Here is a 22,798-nt window from a genome sequence, read left to right as displayed (position 1 = left end):
CACTGTAAAATAATTCTCTTAATCTTGAACCATAAAAGTAACTTTTTAATTATAAAATATCTACCTAAAATCTCATTTTGTAAAGAAACTACCAATCCATATTAAATGATTTGGATAAAGGTGTAATACTCCGAATTCTATGTATTTCAATTATTTAAAAAATTGGAAGAAATTCTACTCCATAGAATACATAACTAGTTATGGTTTGTATATCATAGATCATGTGAACTTTTCTATACTTTTGCTAAATCTTATTTTCTTTTTAGGTTTATTTTGTTTTTACTAAAAGTAAAATTTTCCCCTACAAAATAGTTTTTTTTGTTATGATCAAGGTATTTCCATTTTAAGAAAGAAATGCATTTATTTATTATAAAACACCCAATTATTATAATTTAGTTATAAATGAAGAAATTATAGTATAAATTACTTCATTCCTAGAATAATAATATTGGATTTCTATCATTTTTAATATTTTGCATAATAATTGTCATAATAAAATTCTTTTTCTTCATTAATATTTTTAGCATGTTTATTTTCTTGCTTTTTTCTTTTCTTGAAAAGAAGAGTGATTTATAAATTAAAAGGTGGACAAGAATTTAGGTGGTGATGAAGGGTGCTTCCCTAATACCACAACACAGAAAAGAAACAGAGAAACAACACAAATTGAGAGAACAAAATATGATCTTATTATTGCCGCAAATGTGGAATTACAAAATTACAGTATGTAAACCCACAAGGGCGCCTTCTTTACAATAGTCTGCAAAATAGGGCTGCGACTATCACCCATATTTGCCTAGATAATCTACGGGCCTTATTTATATAGGCATTTTTCACCACTCGGGAAAGTTCTAGACACTAAGTCCTAACCCTTGAGGCTGACCAACCTCATATTATATTATTTTATTACACTTTATTATATAGGATTGCTCAAGACAAATTGCAAACTACATTTTCGAATTGGTCCACTGCTGGAGACCATAACTAGAAAATTGTTGACCCGATGGGCTGTTATAATCTCATTTCAGAATCCTTGGCTAAAGATCTACAACTATTGATTGCGCAAGCATCTATTAGCCAAAGTTTCACGTTGTTTCAGAGCCATTTAGACCTTCATTGCTGGACTTGAAGTTTGGATAGCCAAAATTTATACCGAAAATCTTCAATAACTGTCCTAATGCATATGTTATGACAATAAAACTCATCTGGCAGGCTGATATGTCCAAGATGAACCCCTCACATATGAGATTAGAACAATCTGAGCACATAATAGCAACTTACTAAAATTAGCAAGCTCCCACAAATAACTACTCTGCACAAGAATAACCCTTATTGGGAGCACAAACTGGAAAACTCGAAGTGGAAATAGTTTTGGGTGATGCAAGATTACCCTTACACCCAGGATGCTCTTGTGTCAGACACCCGAGGTAATTGGAGAAGTGACTCTGTTATGTCTCAAGTACTGAGAGGAAAACCAAGACGGTCAACCTCCTCATGTGCTAACCATGATGAATCCTCCACTTGCCTTCCTTTCCATTTGACCAGATACTCTTCATAGGTTCTGTTCCTTGTGCTTCTTCCAACACAACTGTCTATTATCTCCTCAATCTCCTTTGTAGCTGAAGTAGATGCCAAAATACTCCACTGTGCTTTTGCAATTTCATCTCCATAACCTCCTTCATAATGTTTTGTCAAATCTGAAATGTTGAATACTGGCGAAATATTTAGTTCAGTTGGCAACTCTACTTCATAGGCATTTCTAGAATAATGCCTTTTCAGTATTTTGCATGGTCTAAACTATTTCATTTTCAGCTTATTATATGTATATTAAAAAATAGAACTAAGAATGAAAATGGTGACAATAGACAACAAAAGTATTTTATTAATCTGGCTACACACATAAAATTAGATTACATGGCCTCTATAAATAGAAGACTTCCAACTACAAAAGAAGAGTCTAGAGCCTACATGTGGATGGTGTAATGTGACAAAACTAACACTAAATAACCTGTCCATGTGTTTAAAATGACTTAGTATATCATGCATGCACTTGTAGAAACGTGGCAGAGTTAACTAAAGTTTCAATTTAGTTGCAACGGTAGAATCGGCCTTATACCAAAACCCTTCCTTAATTTCTACCACTAAAGAATCTTCAAGTGGAAGAAATTACAATAAGAAATTCAAATAGAATAGGTCCCGACATTCAGCCTTGTTAGGTACCCATTTACAACATAAAAAATATTTAGTTCCCCTTCTCACTATCAGTTTGTTCCTTGTGTCATTTGATGTGGGTTTTTAACCCGTTGACCCATAACCATTTGGGATTTGCCTTAACTAGTGCAATTGCTCCACTTTAGGGTTTTCCACCCAAACAAGTGGTTATGGCTTACTACAAACCCTTCAAAGACTTTAAGTTTTTCACCCAAACAAATGGTTTTAGCTTACAACAAACTCTTTGAAAAAATGCTTGAGGGTTTTCACCCAAACAAGTGATTTTGGCTTACCAGAAACCCTTCAACAAATTTTCAAGTATTTTCATCTAAATAAGTGGTTTTGGCTTACCACAAACCCTTCAAAGAGACTCTTAGGTTTTTCACCTAAACAAGTGGTTTTGGCTGACCACAAACCCTTCAAAAACCCTTCAAAAAACTTTGCACAAACATTGTTCTATTGTTGGGGAAACCAGTTGTGAACTTTTCTCATGCACAATAATTATTGAGTCCATATGAAAAAATATCCATCTACCAAGTCACATGGGTACCCAACCACTGTGCTTGCTAGTTCTCTAGGAACTTTTTTCGTATACATGGTTCATCAATATGTCAAACCCAATACAAAAAAATTCTGAGGTGTCGGGCACAACCGATAAAGCACCTCTTACTACAAATTAAGAACCATCACTAATTTGATCTTCATGGCTTTGAACACGTTATTTGGGACTGAAGATACCATCGCACCACTAATCCAAACTCTGTGTACTAAACACATAATTTATTTGTAAACCAAACCAAGCCTACGTGCCTCCTAAGGAATAGAATCAAGGTCTAAAGATTCTCTCCTCACTAACTTATTGACACAAAACTATATGTCTTATTTATCACATAGATACACAAACCAAAAGTAAATAAATAGATCTCACAGCCTATAGTTGTCACATCTGAGTTCTCCTTTGACTGCAACTACCTCATAGATATCACAATCTTCAATAGTTTGAGGCATTTTTTCTTGGCCAAAATTCTATTGTTCAATCACAAATCCAAATTGCTGCAACTTCTATTGACATGCTTGGCGTCTCTATTGCCAACTCCAAAGAAACTCTTCTTTACACGATCTTGCAACTCTTCTTCCAACCAACAATCACACTTTTGTGACAATCTTCTTGCTATTCCCAAATCAGTATGTCTTTATTGGCTTGTGGCAATAATTCTATGTTGGAGGCTCTCCTTATAAATCTTCCAACAATTTCTTCACAACAAATAACTTAGTGCTTGAACAGAGGTGTAGACATTGTCCCACATTCCGGTGTTTTTAACCACAGGCTTGCGATGCACACAGATAAGTCTGCTATGATTTTGTTTGCAAGTATTTAAAAAAGGTCACAGCCCAAAAAGATCTAAATGCTTTAATACCATATTAAAAAATAGAACTAAGAAAGAAAATGGTGACAGCAGACAACAAAAGTATTTTATTAATTTGGCTGCACACATAAAATTAGATTACATGGCCTCTATAAATAGAAGACTTCCAGCTACAAAAGAAGAGTCTAGAGCCTACATGTGGATGGTGTAATGTGATAGAACTAACACTAAACTTAACAACCTGTCCATGTGTTTAAAATGACTTAGTCTATCATGCATGCACTTGTAGAAACGTGGTAGAGTTAACTGAAGTTTTAGTTCAGTTGCAAAGGTAGAATAGGTATTATTTTAACAGTGTACCCACTGGAAATCTCTCCTTCCTCAAATGAACCATGACTTCATCTCCAATATGAAATTCCGTGTACCTCATTTTCTCATCTGCCTCATCCTTATATTGTGTATTCATTCTTGTAATGTGCTTTCTCATCTCCTCATGGATGTTCTTCAAATATTCAACAAAGTCTTCTACTTCAACATTATTTATCTCTCCTTTATCCAACTGCCTCAATTCAAAAGCATTTCTGGGATTGCTCCCATATACAACCTGGAATGGTGATTTTCCATTACTCCTATTGATCGAATTATTGTATGCAAATTTTGCCTGTGGTAATATCAGATCCCATCCTTTTGGCTTATTCCCTACCAAGCATATCAGTAAATTCCCCAAACTCCGGTTCATCACCTTTGTTTTTCAATCAGTCTGTGGATGATGCGATGAATTGAACTTCAAATCTGTCTTCAATTCCTTCCACAATGTATGCCAGAAATACCCAACAAACTTGGTATCTCGATTATAAACTATGCTCTTTGGCAGACGATATAGTCTCACCACTGTTGTGGAAAACAACTTAACCACATGAACAACATCACTAGTCTTCTTGTAGGGAATGAAATGTGCCATTTTTAAAAATCTGTCAGCCACCGCAAATATTGAATCATGCTCTTGTGTTCTTGGTAAAACAAGAGCCAAATTCATGCTGACATCTTCCCATGACTTCTCAGGTACTAGTAATGGAATATATAACACTGTATTTTACTTCACTCCTTTTGCTATCTGACATACTCTGCTACTTCGCATAAACTTTTTGATGTCTTGCTACAATTGTGGCCAACAATAATTCTCAGCAACCAAAGCAATGGTTTAATCTCTACCAAAGTGTCCAACCAATCCTCTACTATGCTTCTCTTTGATGAGATTCTCTCTCATAGAACTTCTGGGAATGCACAACTGACTTTCCTTGAACAACATACCATCTTGGATTATGAACTACAACCATCTTCTCCTTGTAACAGGTTTTGTACAAGCTTTCCAAGCTTCACCAAAATCACAATCTTGCGAATACAAATTTTTGAACCCAACCATCTCAATCTGCATCTCTGTCAGCAAAAGTTGTCTTCTACTAAGAGCATCTACAACTCTATTAGACTACTCACTTTTGTGTTTCAAAACAAAAGGATAACTTTGCAAAAACCCAACCCGTTTCAAATGTCTTCGGTTTAGTTTTCCTTGACTCTTCAAATATTGCAAAGCTTGATGATCAGGATACAAAACAAATTCCTTAGGAAGAAGATAGTGTCTTTACTTCTTCAATGCCTGAACTATAGGATAAAATTCCTGATCATAAACAAAATACTTTCTTTTGGCATCATTCAATTTCTCGCTGAAATAAGCAACAAGTCTATCTTCTAGGTTCAAAACAATTCGTATTGAAATACCACTAGCATCACAGTCTACTTGAAACACTTTATTAAAATTTGGAAGTGCTCAAACGGGCTACTCTGTAACTTTTTGTTTCAACAGATTAAAACTCTTATTTGCTCCTACAGTCCACTTAAATTCTTACTTATCCCCTCTCATTGTTTCAGTGAAGGGTCCACAAATACTGCGAAATCCCTAATAAACTTTTTGCAAAACTAGCTAGTCCATGAAAAGATCTTACCTCTGTTAAACTCCTTAGAGTAGGCCATTTGATGATAGCCTTCACTTTCTCATGGTCTATTTTTAGACCTTCTACTGATACTACAAATCCCAAGTACATCGATTCTACACTTCTTCAAATTTATTAACATCTTTTCTTCCCTCAACTTATCAAACACGTTAAGAATGTGCATCAAATGCTCCTCCAATGTCTTACTAAAGATCAAAATATCATCTAGGTAAACAATGACAAACTTACTCAGAAACTCCTTCAGTACCTCATTCATGAGCTTCATGAATGTGCTCAGTGCATTGGCCAACCCAAAATGCATGACTAACCACTCGTACAATCCTTCCCTTGTCTTGAAAGCAGTCTTTCACTCTTCTCCTTCTCTGATGGGAATTTAATAGTCCTTGAATCAAGTCAATTTGGTCCCTGATCTTCCTTACTGGGGGTAATCCATCAAATACATTATTTGATGCAATATCTAACACTCTGCTAATGAATCTACAACTTGTGTGGGTACCTCCTCTACGTCTTTACCATCTTTTGGAATTAGAGAAAAAACACATATACTCATGCCTCATACCCTTGAGAAACTGCTTTCCATCAACAAAACATATTCTGCCAGTACTACATACCTTTTTTTCTTTGTCCTTCAATGGCTTCAACTGATGTTTGAGTCTATCCTTTGTCAGAGTATAGGTATTTGTACGCCCATCATGTACAACATGCCTGTGCAATTGCCACGACCTACCTAACAACATATGGCATATGTTCTTAGGTATGATATCACAAAGCATCTCATCTTGGTAGCTTCCAATCTTGAACTTCATTAGGCGTTGCTCATTGACCATGACCTTGTGGTCATCGTGCACCTAGGCAATACAATATGGACACGGTTGTTTGTACCTCTTGAGATTTAATTTCGTGACCATCTTTTCTGAGACCAGATTGTCAGCGCTTCTACCATCAATGATCACATCACAACACTTATCTTCACATTCGCACCTGGTACGAAACAAACTCCTTTGATCAAGTTCATTCTCACCACTCAACAAGACTGTTCTGTTAACTAGGACTTTTCCTCTTTCAATATCTTCAAAATGTGAGGATTTGGCATCTTCATCAACATGCATAACTCTGGCTTGGCCTTCAATTCTTCTATTAGTCCTTCCTTCGCGCCGAGGACACTCAAATGCCCTATGCCCTTCTTCTCCACAGTGAAAACAAGTTCCATGAAAGCCTCCTCTACTAGATCCTTTCCCTCTTCCTTTTCCTCTCTGATCTCTATTATTCTGATCATGGAAATGATTTTTTCCCCTTCGATTCTGATTGCTATTGCTAGCCTCTTCCTTCTTTTGGTCATCATTTTGGCCTCCAAAAGATTGTCTGTCGGATCTTCCACCATGACCTCTACCACTATTTTTGTTATCAAACTTTTTGTTCAACTTTTCCTAAACTCTTAGGGAAATTGGTACGCTTCCTCAATATTGGTCATTCGAACTAGACTCAGGTCCTAAATATTTGACCTCAACCCATTAGGATAACAACTTTCTCCTTATTAAAATCTGCATGGCCGGTTCTAAAGAGAACTCGTTAGAACTGTTTGGTATACTCTTGAACAGATCTTCTCACTTGCTCTAACCCTTGCATTTTCTTCAGTAGATCAAGCTCATAATCCACGAGAATGAATTATCGCTTCACTTTATCTATCATCTGATTGCATTTGGTGATTTTATCTTTCCCTCTCCTATTTTGCTCCAATTGGATCTCTTGCTACCAGATCTTTGCGTGACCCTTCAGTTTGGCCTTCGCAAATTTAACCCTATCTAGATCTTCAACATCGTCATACTCAAAGTATTCTTCTAATTCATTGATCCAATTGATCAATTCCTTCGGGTTAAGATTTCTCGAAAATTTGGGAACCTCTAATTTAGGTCTTTTTCCAAGCTTGGAAATGATCCTAAAAGCCTTTCTTCGAGGTTCAAAGCTTCCTCTTCTCCCTGATCAATCTGTCCATTTCCTTCTCTTTTATCCTCACTCTCATGTCTTATGGCGAGATTCATCCCTCTATGCATTTGTTATTACAATTCTTGCATTTGCTTCTAGAGGGCTTGAACCTTAGGTGTAACAGCTCTAGCACCATGCTCTCGTCGTGTAGGCATTTTTGTGCTTCAGTTGTAACCCTAGTGCAAACTGCTTCAAAATCGGTGATTTGTCCACACGTTCAGCCCAAACCATAGTTCTTGTGCAAACTGCCTCCCAGTTGGCGATCTATTTACACACTTTGGAACTCCTGCACTTGAAGAAGGGTGGTCCCCTTAATATCACAACACACAAAAGAAACAAAGAAACAACACAAATTGAGAGAACAAAATATGAACTTATTATTGTCACAGATGCAGAATTACAGAATCACAATATGCAAACCCACATGGGTGCCTTTCTTACAAAACTCTGCAAGACAAAGTTGTGACTATTACTTAGAACTGCCCTAGATAACCTACAAGCCTTCCTTGTATAGGCATTTTTTCACTGCGTGGGAAGGTTCTAGACACTAAGCCTTAACCCTTGAGGCCGATTGACCTCATATTATATTATTTTATTACACTTTATTACATAGGTTTGCTCAAGATAAATCACAAACTACAGTTTCGAGTGGGTCCATTTCCGGAGACCATAACTAGCAAACCGTTGACCTGATGGACTATTACTACCCAATTTCAAAATCATCGGCTAAAGATCTACATTGGTGAGGTGCACAAGTGTCCATCATATGAGGTTTTGCTTCATTTCAGATCCATTTAGGCCTTCATTGCTGGACCTGAAGTTTGGATAGTTAAAATTCATACTGAAAATCTGTAATAACTGTACCAATACATATGATATGGCAATAAAACTCATTTGGCAGGTTGATATGTCAAAGATGAACCCCCCATATGAATTAGAACAATCTGAGCATATAATATCAACTTACTAAAATTAGTAAGCTTCCACAAATAACAATTGCACAGGAATAGCCCTTATTGGAAAGAAAAATGGAAACTGGAAGTAGAAATATTTTTGGGTGATGTAAGATTGCCCGTACACCCAGAAAGCTCTTGCATGAGGTGGTCCCTTTTATAATTAATTAATATGAAACAAGAATAAAGAGAGAGTTATAGGCAAGAGCCTACAACACAACGGTAACTTGTTAGCCTCTTATGTGGGAGGTCTTGGGTTCGAGTCTACGTGAACTTAACACATAATGATAATTAATTTCAACAACTAATATCAATAAATCTAGGCTTTGGCCCATTATTTATCAAGAAAAAAAAAAGAATAAAGAGAGAGTTATGTGGGTCTTCTGTAATTATTTGATTATGAATTCTTTAAAGCATATTTTACTTTTAACTAATGGTTCATGTTCTGATGCAGTTCTTTGATTTCTTAATAAATAAAAGTCAAATAAAATTCTGTTAATATGCATTTAGCTTTTTTTTTTCTTATATTTGTATCCTTTTATTTCCTTAAGATTGTAAAATTGATATTGTACACCCAACAATGATCAGACAGTTTTTAAATGAGTCATATTTTCCAAAGTCTAAATACCAATGACTATATTGATTCTCGTTGTAATAGTAATAACCATAAAATCTACTAGTTAAAAAATGCTTAGCAAAATAAATAGAAACTACTCTCATAGCTATGGAAAAGAATAAACTATTAAATGAAAATCTGATCTAAAATTCAATGTTTAAAATCATATACTAAAATAAATTTTTTTTTGCCAATTTTATGAGATTCATTCATAGTTACTCAAAAGATCAATAAAAACAAGAAAATAATTAGTAAAAAATACATTTTTGAATTCTTTAGTCATATGTAAAAGAATAAGTAATTTTTTTCAGGAAAATAAATTAACAAAACAACAGTAGGAAAAGAGTTGAATCCTGTAATTAGAAGCATTGATTTTCAAAAATGTTATAACTACTGGAATGTCAAGTTTAATAATCTCTATACGCTATGTATTTCTTGAAAACAATAAAAAACAGAATTAAAATTATTGGGACCTGTATTCATGATGTAGTTCTTCACTCCTACTCCTTGACTACTCTAATCCTAACTTAAGGTATATATGTACACACACACAATTTGTGTCAAAAACTATTTTATTCTCCCATACTACGTAAGTGAAAGAATCTTAGAATATTTCCTTACTTCCTCATAACATTGGTGTAAAGAAATGTTTTGTATAGAAGTATGCTTTTGTTTTTCTATTTTCCTTAGATTTCTCGTTGGTGCTTTTAAGTTTTAATTTCCTCTAATTAACATAAAAATTTATACATATTTTTAATAAATATTTTCTTTTATTATTATTTCATCAATGTGTATTAATTATAGTATTTTAATTAACCTTAAATGTGTGTGTATATATATATATATTTCAAAATAGGAAATGAAAAAAAGTATTTTTTTCCTTTTCAGCAATATAGTGATTGAAAAACACAACAATTGTTTCACACACATTTTTCAAAATAGTGGAATTTGCAGATAAGGTTAGAAACCCATCTGAGACAAACATAAATGTAGTTATAAATAATATAAATTAATTTATATTTTGATAATTCAAAAGCATGGAATGATAAATCAAATTAATCCAAAGAACATTATGCATATTTATTATTAACCATGTAAAGAAATTTTATACTATCTATTAATGACTAGGAAATATAAAATCGAGATGGGACATTCACTTAATGAAAACCAAAATGTCAACAATTGGTGCCAATCATCTCTTATTATTCAGAGTAATGTTATCTGAACATGGTTTAAGCAGTTGGAGAACCTAATTTAAAGTTTTAGGAGAGTTTCCCAAGTTTCCAAAACACTTGTAAACATTTAGGACAATGGTTTATCTTTACAGAAGCTTCCTTAAAATGACTCAGGCTTTTGCCTACATCTGGGCCTGTTTAATAGAGATTTTCCTGCAAAATTAAAAACATAAAAGGTTAATGGGGAGGGGAAATGTTTCCCATCTATATTCCTAAACTATGAAACCCTAGGATAAAGGGATAAAGAATTATAAAAAACTTTTATTTCATTTTTTCTTTTTACTTGCTTCAGAACTTGTGAAGAGCCTCTTTTGGGCTCTGTTGTGAGGTTTTCACACCATCGCCTAATGAAACATGGGGGCCCCTTATTTTCATTGTAGGCTTTGGTTTAGTTTTTTGTGGTTGTTAGTGTTTGAGTAGATTGGGGACATTTTCAGAATCTGAGCTTTGGCGAGTAAGAGTGCGACAAAGAATTAGTCATCACAAACAAGGAAGTTAGACTTGGAAAAAACCAGACTTTGCAAATCGGACTTAGTAAGGTGTAGTCTGACTTGGTAGTATTTTGATCATGTGGATTTGCTATTTAGTGGAAATGTAAAAAAATGGTGGCAACTAATGAATGGATATAAAATGTCTTTGCGAGGAGATGGGCTAGGGTGCAAATCCATGTCAGCATTAAAAGATGAAAAAATCAAATCTAAATCACTTGATATTCAGCTGAAATGGGGTTTGTCTAATTTGATATGAATTTTCACTAGGTGCATCGACTTCGCCTAACTTAGTGGTGATTTCCACCGCACATAACATGCACTTGCCTAAGTCTGGGTCATTTTCTACTATACTTTGTATGTATTTTTCCAAGTCCATGTTGATTTCTACTCCACATTAGAAGCACTTGCCTAAGTCACCCCGCATTTCCACTTTTGATTTTCAACTTTTCCTACGTGGGTGATGTTTTCCACTTCACATTTTCAGCACCTTGTCTAAGTCGATGTACGTTTGCACTAGAGAATTGCATGTTTTGCCAAAGTAGCCTTGCATTTCCACTCAAAGATCAAGTTTTGCCTAAGTTATTAGTGGTTTTCACTTGATGCATAAACGTTTTGCTTAAGTCATTAGTGGTTTTCAGTTGATGCATAAACGTTTTGCCTAAGTTGGTAGTGGTTTCTACTTGTTGATTAATGGTTTTGCCCAACTTTGTAGTGGTTTCCACTTTTGGGATCGTAACCTTTGTGTAACCTACTAGTGGTTTCCACTTGGTGTATGATGGTTTTGCCTAAGTAGATAGTGGTTTCCACTTCAAGATTTTAACCACAAATCAAGCCCAACTTTCGTCGAAATTATAAATGGGGCTATACTTGACGCAATTTGCATAGTTAGAGAAGTGGATTAAATTAGTCAAAAGGGACCAGCATTTGATGTGAGGTAAGCACCAATTAAGTACCAATAACATCGACTTTAACCTTGCATTGAGGCATTGCTTGGGTTGATTAAAGGGATAGGCCTCAAATCAAATGTAAGGCCTTAAAGCTCAAATGTACGACCTTTATTTATAGTGTGTTGCCTCATTTCCATAAACATGGGCCATAACCCTTAAATGCATAGCCCAAATTTTTTGAATGTAGGGCCCTAAATCTGAATGTATGGCATCAAACCCCAAGCATATAGGCTTGATTCCAAACATATGGGCCTCAACACCAAGCGAGTGGCCCTTAATTCCAAAACTAGGCTCCAAATATTAGCGCATGGTCTCAAAGTCCAAGTGTAAGGTCCCAAAGTATAATTGTGTAGGCCTTAATCTCCAATGTGTAGGTCTAAAGCTCAATGATGGGACCTTAATTCGTAGCGTATGGGCCTTAATGTCTAATGTGTGGCCTTAAATATGGTTGAATGCTCCAATGTAGTAACTCTGGCTTCGTATCTCTAGCATGTGGGCTTACGTTAGTAAGTATGGGGCTTAATATCTAACTTGTGGCCCTAAATCTGATTTTTTGTTTCTCCAATTCAAATGCATGGACCTAAATCCTAGTGTGCAAGCCTAAAGCTCAATAGTGTAGGCATATAATTCAAACATATGACCTCAACCTCAAATGTGTGGCCTCATGTCTTCAACAAAGGGACTGGAATTTAATGGCTAGGCCCCAAATGACCCTAAATGTGCACGTTTGCCTTTATAAACCAAGTGTGTAGTCTCTTATATTAAACATATAGCCTTGATCCATCTCCAATGCTTTCAAATCTGGCTATGAAGAGTCTAAAATTTATTAAATATCAGCCCCAAGTGGATTTCAATAAAAGCATAGGGGTTATAATTAAAAATTCGAACAGCCTCATGCATCAAATTTAATGACAGAAGCTTAATATTGATTGCCAACTGTTGAATTCGAATTGAATTGGCCAAAGGTGGAATTAAAATTTTGAGTGTTTGAATTCAAGTTTGTGAAACTAAGCTGGCCTCGAGAAAAAAAATGATCTGGAGAACAAAAGTATATAAGTTTGGGTGTTGTTCAACGTTTGAACAAAATTAAAATAATTTCAAAGAGCAAGTTTACAAGCTGTTGTAGGGAATCTGATTGCCAAGAAGGCTGAAAAAAGAAGTTTTTCATCAATTTTCATGGAAAGTACATGGAAAGTAAACTAATTGCAGGAATTCTCAGCTACAGTCATATAGATTTTAACTATCTCAAGCACATTCCAGAGATGTAATGTACCCAGATCCACCAATTATTTCGAATTGCATCCTTTTGTTAGTGCTGATACATTACGATGGTATCGATTTGAGCACATATCAGACACTTATGAGCTCATCAAAGATGGTTTCTCATCACACCAAGGTTAAGACATCTTGGGGAGGTTTGCATAATGTTTCATGCTTAGTTATCGGATTCACGTGTTGGACACCAGATCTGAATTCGGGTACGATCTGGATCTGGATCCACATTTGGATCCATGAGGATTCGGGTTGTGAATCTTGATGGATCCACAATCTAGATTGGATCCCTGTTAAAGGTAGGCAAAAAAAAAAATAAAGTGGGCCCAATTAAGTTTTTAAATATGTTTTTCTTGTGCAAACCCTAAAAATGACCCTTTAAGTCATTATGCAAGTTTATTTACACTCACATTAGCTCTTTATTTTGCTCTCTCATTGTTGCTAGCTTGAAGTAAAGTGCTTGGATTCGAAGGAGATCAGTTGTGGAGCTCCACATACCTTGCAAGAAGTGTTTAAGGTATGCATTTCAACCATATTCTTTAGTTCTTTCATAGATTATTGATTTATTTCTAGTTTTCAAAATTTTCAAGTTTTTGTAAGTGTTAAGCATGGTTTTCTTTCATTTTTTTTCTAGATTGCAAGAATAGAGCAATGAGTAGTCAAGGCTCAATGGGTGGGATTGGATCACCAAGATTCAAAATTGATAAGGGGTCTCCTTTATGGAGACACACAAGAATCACACAATGCCCTGGGGGTCAGGCACACATATGGAAATGTAATTATTGCAATGAATAACATAGAAGCTCCTATTCCCGTGCGAAACTACATTTTTTGGGCCTTGCGGGTGAAGGTGAGGGTAGTGGGCCAGATAAGAAGGGATTACCAACTGTACAAATAACAATGTTAGCAAAAGAGCAAGAAGATGTTGATAGAGCAGTTGCAAAAGTGAAATGTGGTGCTTTCAAAAGAACAAATACACCAACAACATCATCCAATCAAACAAGCACAAGAACACATTCATTTTTGCCTATGCCAACTACAAATGATGAATATGCAAACCCATCTCCACTCACTCGCAAGAAAGGCCCACTAGATAGGGCATTCCAAAATGAATTGAGAGACATTGTTGATCACAAAATTGGACGTTGTTTAATTGCAAATGGTGTTTCATTTAATTTTATGAGATCACCTTATTTTAGGGAGATGGTGCAAGCAATAAATGAAGCACCCCATGGTTACATACCACCTAGTTATGAAAAGTTGCGCTCTACCATATTACATGATGAGAGGAAATTTGTAGAGGCTAAACGTCAACCAATAAGAGATTTTTGGGTTCAATCGGGAGTGTATATTATTTCGGATAGGTGGAAAGATTGTAGAAGCTGTCTATTCGTCAATGTTATTGCTATATGCCTTGAAGGCATTTGATTGCGAAGGGCAAGTAAAAGATTCAAAATTTATTTCACACATTCTCATTGATGCGTTAGAGTCAATGGGTCTTGATAATGTTCTTCAAGTGGTCACGGACAATGCAAAAGTTTGCAGGGCTATAGGGATAATTGTATAGTCTAGATACGATCATATCTTTTGGACACCATGCACCGTCCACTCTCTCAATTTGGTGATGAAATCAATTGGCACCGAAATAGATTGGGTCAAAAAGACTATGAGGAAGCTGAAGAGATTCAAATGTTTGTGACAAATCACCACATGTCACAAGCAATTTTCAGGAGTTTCTTGGACTTGGAATTATTGAAGGTAAATTTGTATATTTAATATTCAATTATATATTATTGGATTACATAATATTTTTGTTGTTTACATTAACATGTTTTAATTTTTATATGTATTACTAACTTGAGTTTAACATGTTCTTAGGTTGCTAAAACCCGCTTTGCTCCTCACACAATTGTCTTGAGACGACTTGTGAAGGTAAAGGAAGCTTTGAAACATATGGTCATTAGCCCCCAAATGGGCATTTGGAAGAATTCCAATACAACAAGGGCCTTAAATTAGAGAAGAATGATAGTAGATGAGGATTGGTGGGGTCTTGTGACTTATGTGTTGGAAGTCATCGATCCAATAATGGCAATGCTTCGCTTTGTAGACAGTGATGAGCCATGCCTTGGGGATATTTGTGATGACATGGACACTATGTTGGAAAAGATTAAAATGGTAAGTTCTATACTCTTTTACGACAGTTGTTTATTTGAGAGATCTAGATTCTAAAGATTAAATTGACAAAATCACTAATTATAATTATTATTCATATCTCATATCCTAGGTCATATAGAGGAGGGAGAATGATCCTCAGGACACCTTTTACAACACAGTGGAAGCAATTGTTCATCATCAATGGAACAAGATGACCACACCTTTGCACCTCCTTGCATATGCTCTATCCTTGAGGTACTGTAGTGCTTATCAAATGCTTGTGCTTATGTTATTCAATGTTTGTGCTATTGATATTTGATAGCATTCAATTTTCTTTCGTTATCCCTAGGTAGTATAGTGTATATATGCTTCACCTTCCAAGTAGAGTGCCACCATATAGAGATGCAGAGGTTGGAAATGGGTATAAGAGGGTACTAGCTAAAATATTCCAAGATCTAGAAATTGGGGTAATTATGAGGAATCAATTTGTTGTCTTCATCTCAAGAGATAATTTCCAGCCTATTGCTATAGCAGGCCAAAGCAGGATGGATGCCATTAAATGGTGGTACTTTCATGGGCAAGCCTTCACGTACCTCCAACGTCTTGCCATAAAGGTCCTATCCCAAGTAAGTTTGTAAAATTTAGCACCTAAAGTTGATTTCTTAAGCTTAAAGTTAACACTCTCAATTCCTTGAATTTATCTTGATTGTTGTATTGATATTTTTTAATTTCTCTTTAGGTTGCCAACTCTTCTGCAGTAGAGTGGAATTGGAGTACTTACTCCTTTATGCACTGAATCAAACACAACCGGTTGGCTGCAAAAAAAGAAGACCTTGTGTTCATTTACAACAATTTACACTTGTTTTCACGGAAGGATCCTATGTACAAGAAGGGGCCTGAGAAGCTTTGGGATGTAGCACCCGAGACTCCTGATTTAGATATGACGATGCGGGATCTTGCTAGATCCACTTTTCTTGATGTGGATGATGAGGACGATGATTATGAGTTCACAATCCTCTCTACTAGTAGTGGAGGGCTTTGGGTTCCTCTAGTGATACAAATATAGCACTTGCAGCTCATCAGTACCCCTCTGATGTGAATTTTCTTGAAAATCCATTTGATGATTAAATCAAAAACTTTAGTCTTGACTCTTGACTCTTGACTCTTTGATGAGTAAATCATGTTCAAACTTTAAGTTTAATGATCTATATTTTGAATGTTACAAACTTTCACTTTAAGTAATTAAATGTGAATGTGTTGATTTTCTTTATAATTATGAAAATAGATCAATTATCAAGTATACTAGATTCATAGATGCATACTAGAATAATAGATTCGTACTATGAAATGATTTAGTTTTAGAAGTATGGATATTTCTCTTATTTTTTAGTATATACAATGCATATATACATATATATACATACATATACATATATATACATAATGCATATATATACATATATGTACATATATATACGGACATATAATACATATAATACATATAATACATATATATGTATTATATGTATGTATATATGTGTATATATATGCACAAATCCTTCACGAATCATAAATGGGAAAAAAAAATTCACAAATCCACAGATCTGATTCACGTGCCCAAATTGGATTCGTTTCATGAATCGGTAACTAAGTTTTCATGCTATCAACTCAAGGTTGGAGATGAGTTTGAAAGATCTTATTCTTGCAACTAACAGTCTGATATCATTGTCATTTAGTTCCTAACTAGGTTTTTAGAGTTTGTTCTCACTCATCATTAAAGCTTATTTAGTTTAGAACTAAGATTTGATGTTACCTTCAGTTAGGTGGCAAGTTCAAGAAGTCAATTCAAAATCTAATGCATGATATTGTATTTTAGGGTAAAAGTTACAGGAGCTGAAGATAAAAGCTAAGCATGAAAGGCGAGGTTTGAGTTTGACATCCAAATAAGGTTCACAAGGATTTTTCAAGTCAGAGTGCAAATGTAAGGTGATCACCAAGCAAGCAAGGTGCTTTCAAGTCAAAGATTAAGCCCAAGGCATCACGGTGGGAGATTGGTGCAAACTTGAATTTCCTTTGGAAAACCAAATTCAATTGAAAGATCAAAATCTGTACCACACAACACTTCTACAAGTGCGAGGTCAAGTACAAGTTTGAAAGCATGTGAATGAGGAAATTTCAGGATTAGGACATCATGAACACATCAAGAGTTAAAGTATAAGTGCAAGTTCAAGCAAATGCAATGAGAAGATTTCCAAGGGTAGAGAAGTCAACATGAAGATTAAAAAATTCAAGAATATGCTCTATCACAACTTAGGGCTTGATAACGTTGAAATATTATAAGCCTATAAGATAAACATGCTGATGTGGCGCCCATTTCTTCAACTATTTGTATCATGCCAAGTGTCCAAGTAGGAGAGCTCAATAATAATGTCTAGCTTCATTTAACTTGCAAAAGGATGAAAAGTCAAAGAAATATTTGGTTAAAGAAGACTTGTTGTAAGTGTATGTGGCATTTTACCATTGGCTTGCAAATTGGTGCCTTCTACAAGTTTATATCTAACCTTTTTTCTCATTGGCGTATCAAAGCATTATAGCTTTCTTACTGTGCCACATGGCAGTGCTCTTTTGTAATTAGGTGAGCATTTAATATTTGTTCGTGTTGGTTATGGAAACCTTAATTAGGGATTTGATGGATTAATCTTGGCCATTGATTCTGATTTAATCATGACAATTCATTGTGGTAGAGCTCCCCATATAAGGGCTTGCTCTCTTCATTTGTAGGGGAGTTATTTTGGACAATTATTGTCAAGATACTACTAGAATTGCTCTCTTCATTGTTGTGTTTGTATGGTGGATGCTTGTGATCATTTTGGAGTATTGCATGACTCTTTCCTCACTTAGAATATAATTTGTTTCCAAGTTTTTATTGTTAGAATTTGATTCAAGTAGTTAATATTGGACAAGAGTTATTGTGGAGGCTTGTTTGATTGAACTCGTTTAGACCAAACCACTAGCTGCTCGCTGCTTGTAAGTACACCTTGCAGGGTTGAATGAAATGATCATAAGATTAATTCAATTAGTATTTGTTCATTGATTTGCGTTCCTAGATGGAATTAATGAAATAGTAGTGATTTGTAACGTCCCCTTTCAGGATCACTGTTTACTTTGGTTTTGCTCTCAAAATCTGATTAATAATCTTTTATTGTTGCATGCCAAACAAAAAAAAAAATCTTTCCTCCATTACAATTGAGTCACCACTTTTTATTATTGCCTTTTTGAGTAATATATTACTCCTGCAATTTCTCTCCCTTCCATATCTCACAAACCAAAGATTCTTCTTTTATATCTTCCAAAAGGTGGAGAAGAGTTACACCTCTTCAACATGTCTTACCTTTGCAATGGTCATGACCCTTTTACAGTTACTAGTCCTTCGAAGAGTCACAAAAATTCAGTATTGTTGCTGCTTAGAAGAGTCACAATCTTTTATAATTACCACCCTTTACAAAAGTCACAACCTTTCATCATTATTGCCCTTCAAAGATTCATATTTTTTCATTGTCATTGCCCCTTTAGAAGAGTCACAACCTTTCAGATTTAATATTCTTTATTGATTCATATACTCTTTTTCCTTCCTTTTTCTCCCTCCCTTCCAAATGAAGTTCTCCCTTTTTATATCTCGCGTTTAAGGGAGTTGCAACTTTTCCTTTCATGCCCCTTGACCCTTCATTAACTTAGTTTAATTATGTTATATTCCAATTTTTTCTTTTATATAAATAAATATTTTATTTTTATTCCTTTTGTATTATTTAATATTTTTTTTGATCAGTAACATTTTTCTTTTGACTGGAGCTACGAACTAGTGAGGCCAAAAATATGGGGGACCTCATCCGTGAAAACAACAATCAAGACTTGTGAGCACAGAAGCCCAGCAGGGACGCCAAGCCCGAGGGGCACATCCAACATACTTGATGTGGGTCCCATATAGGGTCCGTGAGCACTCTTAGGCCAGCAATGATCTTGAGAGTTGATTGTTGTTTTCTCCATCTCCATTGGCGAGCGGCCTCAACCCTGTGATCTCCATCATAAGTTTGCCATATATGTGCACCTATCCACCACCACGTACAAAACCAAGGTGGGCCCAACCAGCATTAACACTCTTTTGGGCAAGCGGGGATTTGAACCTTGGTTGCACCAATAATAGTGCAACCAAGTCACTACTGCACCACAAGATGATCCCCTTTGTATTATTTAATATCATTATTAATTTTTTAATTAATAATTATTTAATATCATTATTAATTTTTTAATTAATAATTATTAATAGTAAATTTAATTAACTAATTTATTTTACTTTAATATTCTTAATATTATTGATTTAACTTTAAACTAATTATATTGTATCACGCTATATTATTCATTTAATTGTCTTTATATTTAATAGTGTTATTTATCTATTAAATTCTTCTTTATTATATTTATTAAACAAACTAAATTACTTAAGTATTTATCTGTTATTAAATCATATTCAAGCAAGGGGACATTACGTGATTTGACCATCTTTCAAGCATACATTAGAAGATTACACTAAGTTGGTGGAGTTAACTAAGTCTTAAAGATATTCAAAAGTTCTTGCATCCTAGCATAGAAATATGAGTAATTTAGATTCCAAAGTTTAAGGTCATTGCAAGTTGGAAGTCTTTATATTTTTATTCCACATTGTGAAGCCATATCATTTGCAAGTTAAGTTGATGCACCTTAGTGAGCAAGCACAAGCCCCCTTGCGATGCCAACATATTATATCATTACAATTAAGTCTGACATTTGAATGGATCATGGAGTTCTCCCGATGATCTTTTCTTGCAATCTTTAGTATACATGATGTCTTTGTTCAAGAGAGTTGGAAAGTTGACGTTTCATTTTGGAATATCAAGTTTTCTATTCTGCGTGTTGTAGTGACATAAAACTCACATCAACAGGTTCCATTAAATAAAGAAAGAAAACAAATGAAAAAAATTACATCAATGTCCACAAATGATTGGGAATGGGTTAAGGGGAGTGTGACATTCATCAAGTAAAATAGAAAAAAACTAGGGAAAAAGGGTTGCTTGACTCAATGCAAGTATAATTAATTAAGAAAGGCTGGAAAAACAAAGAAATAGAGAAAAAAGTGGTTAATGTAAAAAGGGTAACCCTAAAACTAGTACAAGAAGTATGAGTGAAATCAACCTATAATGTGATGATTAGATTAAGATAATTGAGGTGAGTAACTACAAGCCTTAGGTGTCAATGTTTAGGGATGTGGCATTTAGAGTCTAAGAATGCTTATTAAGTAAAGTCTAGGGTGAAGAGGGCCTTATCAGAGTTCTACATAGAACCTCAACTACCACACAAAATCAAAGAATTGTTAGTAATAGAGAAGAAATTAGCAATATGAGCTTACCCCAAGCTTTGCACTGTGAAAGAAGAGTGGGTTGTTAGGAAGTCCTCAATGCTAAGAAGAAATAGAGATGTGATCATTAGAATGAGACCCGAGCGTCCACGACTTTCAGCTTTTGTAGATTGCAAGGATAAACAATGTCACAAATTTATTTCCATTTGTAATCAGTTTCTATTTGCAAGGGGTGGCTGAAGATTCCCTTCTATTTATGGAGTGGTCCAAGGATGTTTAGGTGTCTCTCGATCATCTTGGAGATGGTAGGCTGTCCTTATATCATTACAATAAAGGACCCCTTCTCAAAATTGCAATTTTTTGTAAGTTTCTTATGCCTCGTTACTATTTCTTGAGTAAATAGCAAAATATACAAAGAGAAAAATAAAAATAGAAATAATGACAATTATCTGCTTCAACTATACCACCTTCACCTTGCACTCCTATCCCATTATTTACACTAACCCTTCTCTATAATTTTTAACTTACATTATGTCAAAGTATTGAACCCTGCATGAAAGCATGATGAAAAAGCCAGAGGTTATTAAGATTAGAGTTTCAATTGCTCATACTAATATTTCTAGAGTCCTTAGATTTTGTAGTAATAGTCTTAGCTCAAGCTCTTTTTGGATATCATTTGCATAAATTCGAAAATCACCCTTGGTTCTTGATTGCATATTGATGCTTTTTCATTTTTGATAATGACCCATGGTATATGATCTGGATATTTCTGTTGGACTTGTTTGAGGTGTTTCTTTTATGTTTTCTTGTAGATATAATTTTCTTGGACACATGTGCAAGACCATAGCCAAATATGAAGCTGATTTTATATATGATGATATTATATAGCTTGAAAAGCATAAAACAGTATCAAGCATAATTAGCATCTTGCCTTGGTTACTGTAGACTGGTAAGTTTAAATTTGTACTAGCTCAACACTAATAAATTAACAAAAAAGCATAGTCCTACTGGTCAAAACAGAGCTACATGATTAAATAAGCATTGATGTGGGTCATATAAAAGAACTGCCAAATGGGGCACCATAGACATTTCCCTAATTAAGACAGAATGATGCCAATGTCTCTCTTGCTCATACATATTTAGATTGAATTCTCAGTTTTTTCTCTTATGTTTGGCAATCAAGTGCACTCACGCACCAACCTCGTGGTTTGTTTCCTTCTTTGAGTTGAACCAGGTTTTGGTTTCTATGAGATCCTTCATTTGGCGCCTTCCAATATTTCATATAAGTGAATTTATCTAGTAGCTTTATAGTATCATGTGGTGACCACTGTGCTTAGCTGGTTGGTATTATAAGTTCGGAATAATAATTTTATATATTTTTGCAATATCTGTCTGTTTTTGTTATTGTAGTTGTAGAAATTTGTAGCATCTTTTTGTTGACCTCTGTAATTTAAACTGGTCTGAACTCTCATCATGATCAGAGTAAACTACATAATGGAGATGCAAGTCAAATATCGTACAAAAACTGGTTATGCAGTGGGAAAAAAGAGTTGATACATTGCTCATCTATTGGAGAAGTTGTTTTGCTCAAAGAATTGTCCCTTGTGAGATTATTTGGAAAGATTGGAGAGATTTGTTTACCACACAACGCAAGGAAGTTAGATACAATCTTATTGGTAGATGATTGGCTATTTATTAGTAAGACTTTCCAGGGGTTGACGGACAATAGCATTGCAAAAGCTTTTATCTGTAAAGGTTGCAAGAACTGTGGCTCCCCTGTGGAAGAGGACTATAGAAGGTTGGGACTATCTCCTGCACATGTTTCTTGTTATGTTTAAGGAATGGTATTGATGAATGTCATTTTCAAATGTGTTTATTACTTTGAATGATGTGAATTATTTTATTTTTCTACGTCCGACATCATCTTACTTCATAAAGTTATCCACCTTCCAATTTCTATTGTTACTTAAAATGATTTGATCTTGCTCTTCACTTTGTATTTCAGCTTTTATTGGTAGTGTAGCAGTTTGGCATCCCATTGGACAAAATTTGCCTTTGATTTTTTTATAGCTATATTGACCTCATTTGGTTACTGAATATAATCATATTACGTCATTGATGTTCCATTTAATTTCTGTTGTCCAGTTGAAATCATTACATTTTCCTTTTCTCGG

The 22,798-nt window shown here is 34.8% G+C and overlaps 1 protein-coding gene across 1 annotated transcript in view; it reads left to right on the top strand.

Annotated features, from left to right (window-relative positions):
• LOC149575329 (uncharacterized) overlaps window positions 1–22,798 on the top strand; it is a 160,970-nt gene that overhangs the window by 113,511 nt on the left and 24,661 nt on the right. Inside the window, exon 5 of the mRNA XM_089816023.1 lies at window positions 22,106–22,422. Coding sequence (XP_089672149.1) covers window positions 22,106–22,422 — 317 coding nt within the window. The remainder of the gene's footprint in view (window positions 1–22,105; window positions 22,423–22,798) is intronic.

The sequence above is a fragment of the Cupressus sempervirens genome, chromosome 2 (genome assembly GCF_028749045.1).
Source record: "Cupressus sempervirens isolate cs-2001-9-10 chromosome 2, ASM2874904v1, whole genome shotgun sequence".
NCBI classification, from domain to species: Eukaryota; Viridiplantae; Streptophyta; class Pinopsida; order Cupressales; family Cupressaceae; genus Cupressus; species Cupressus sempervirens.
The sequence above is the reverse complement of the archived record's forward strand: the minus strand, read 5'-3'. Positions and strand labels throughout refer to the sequence as shown.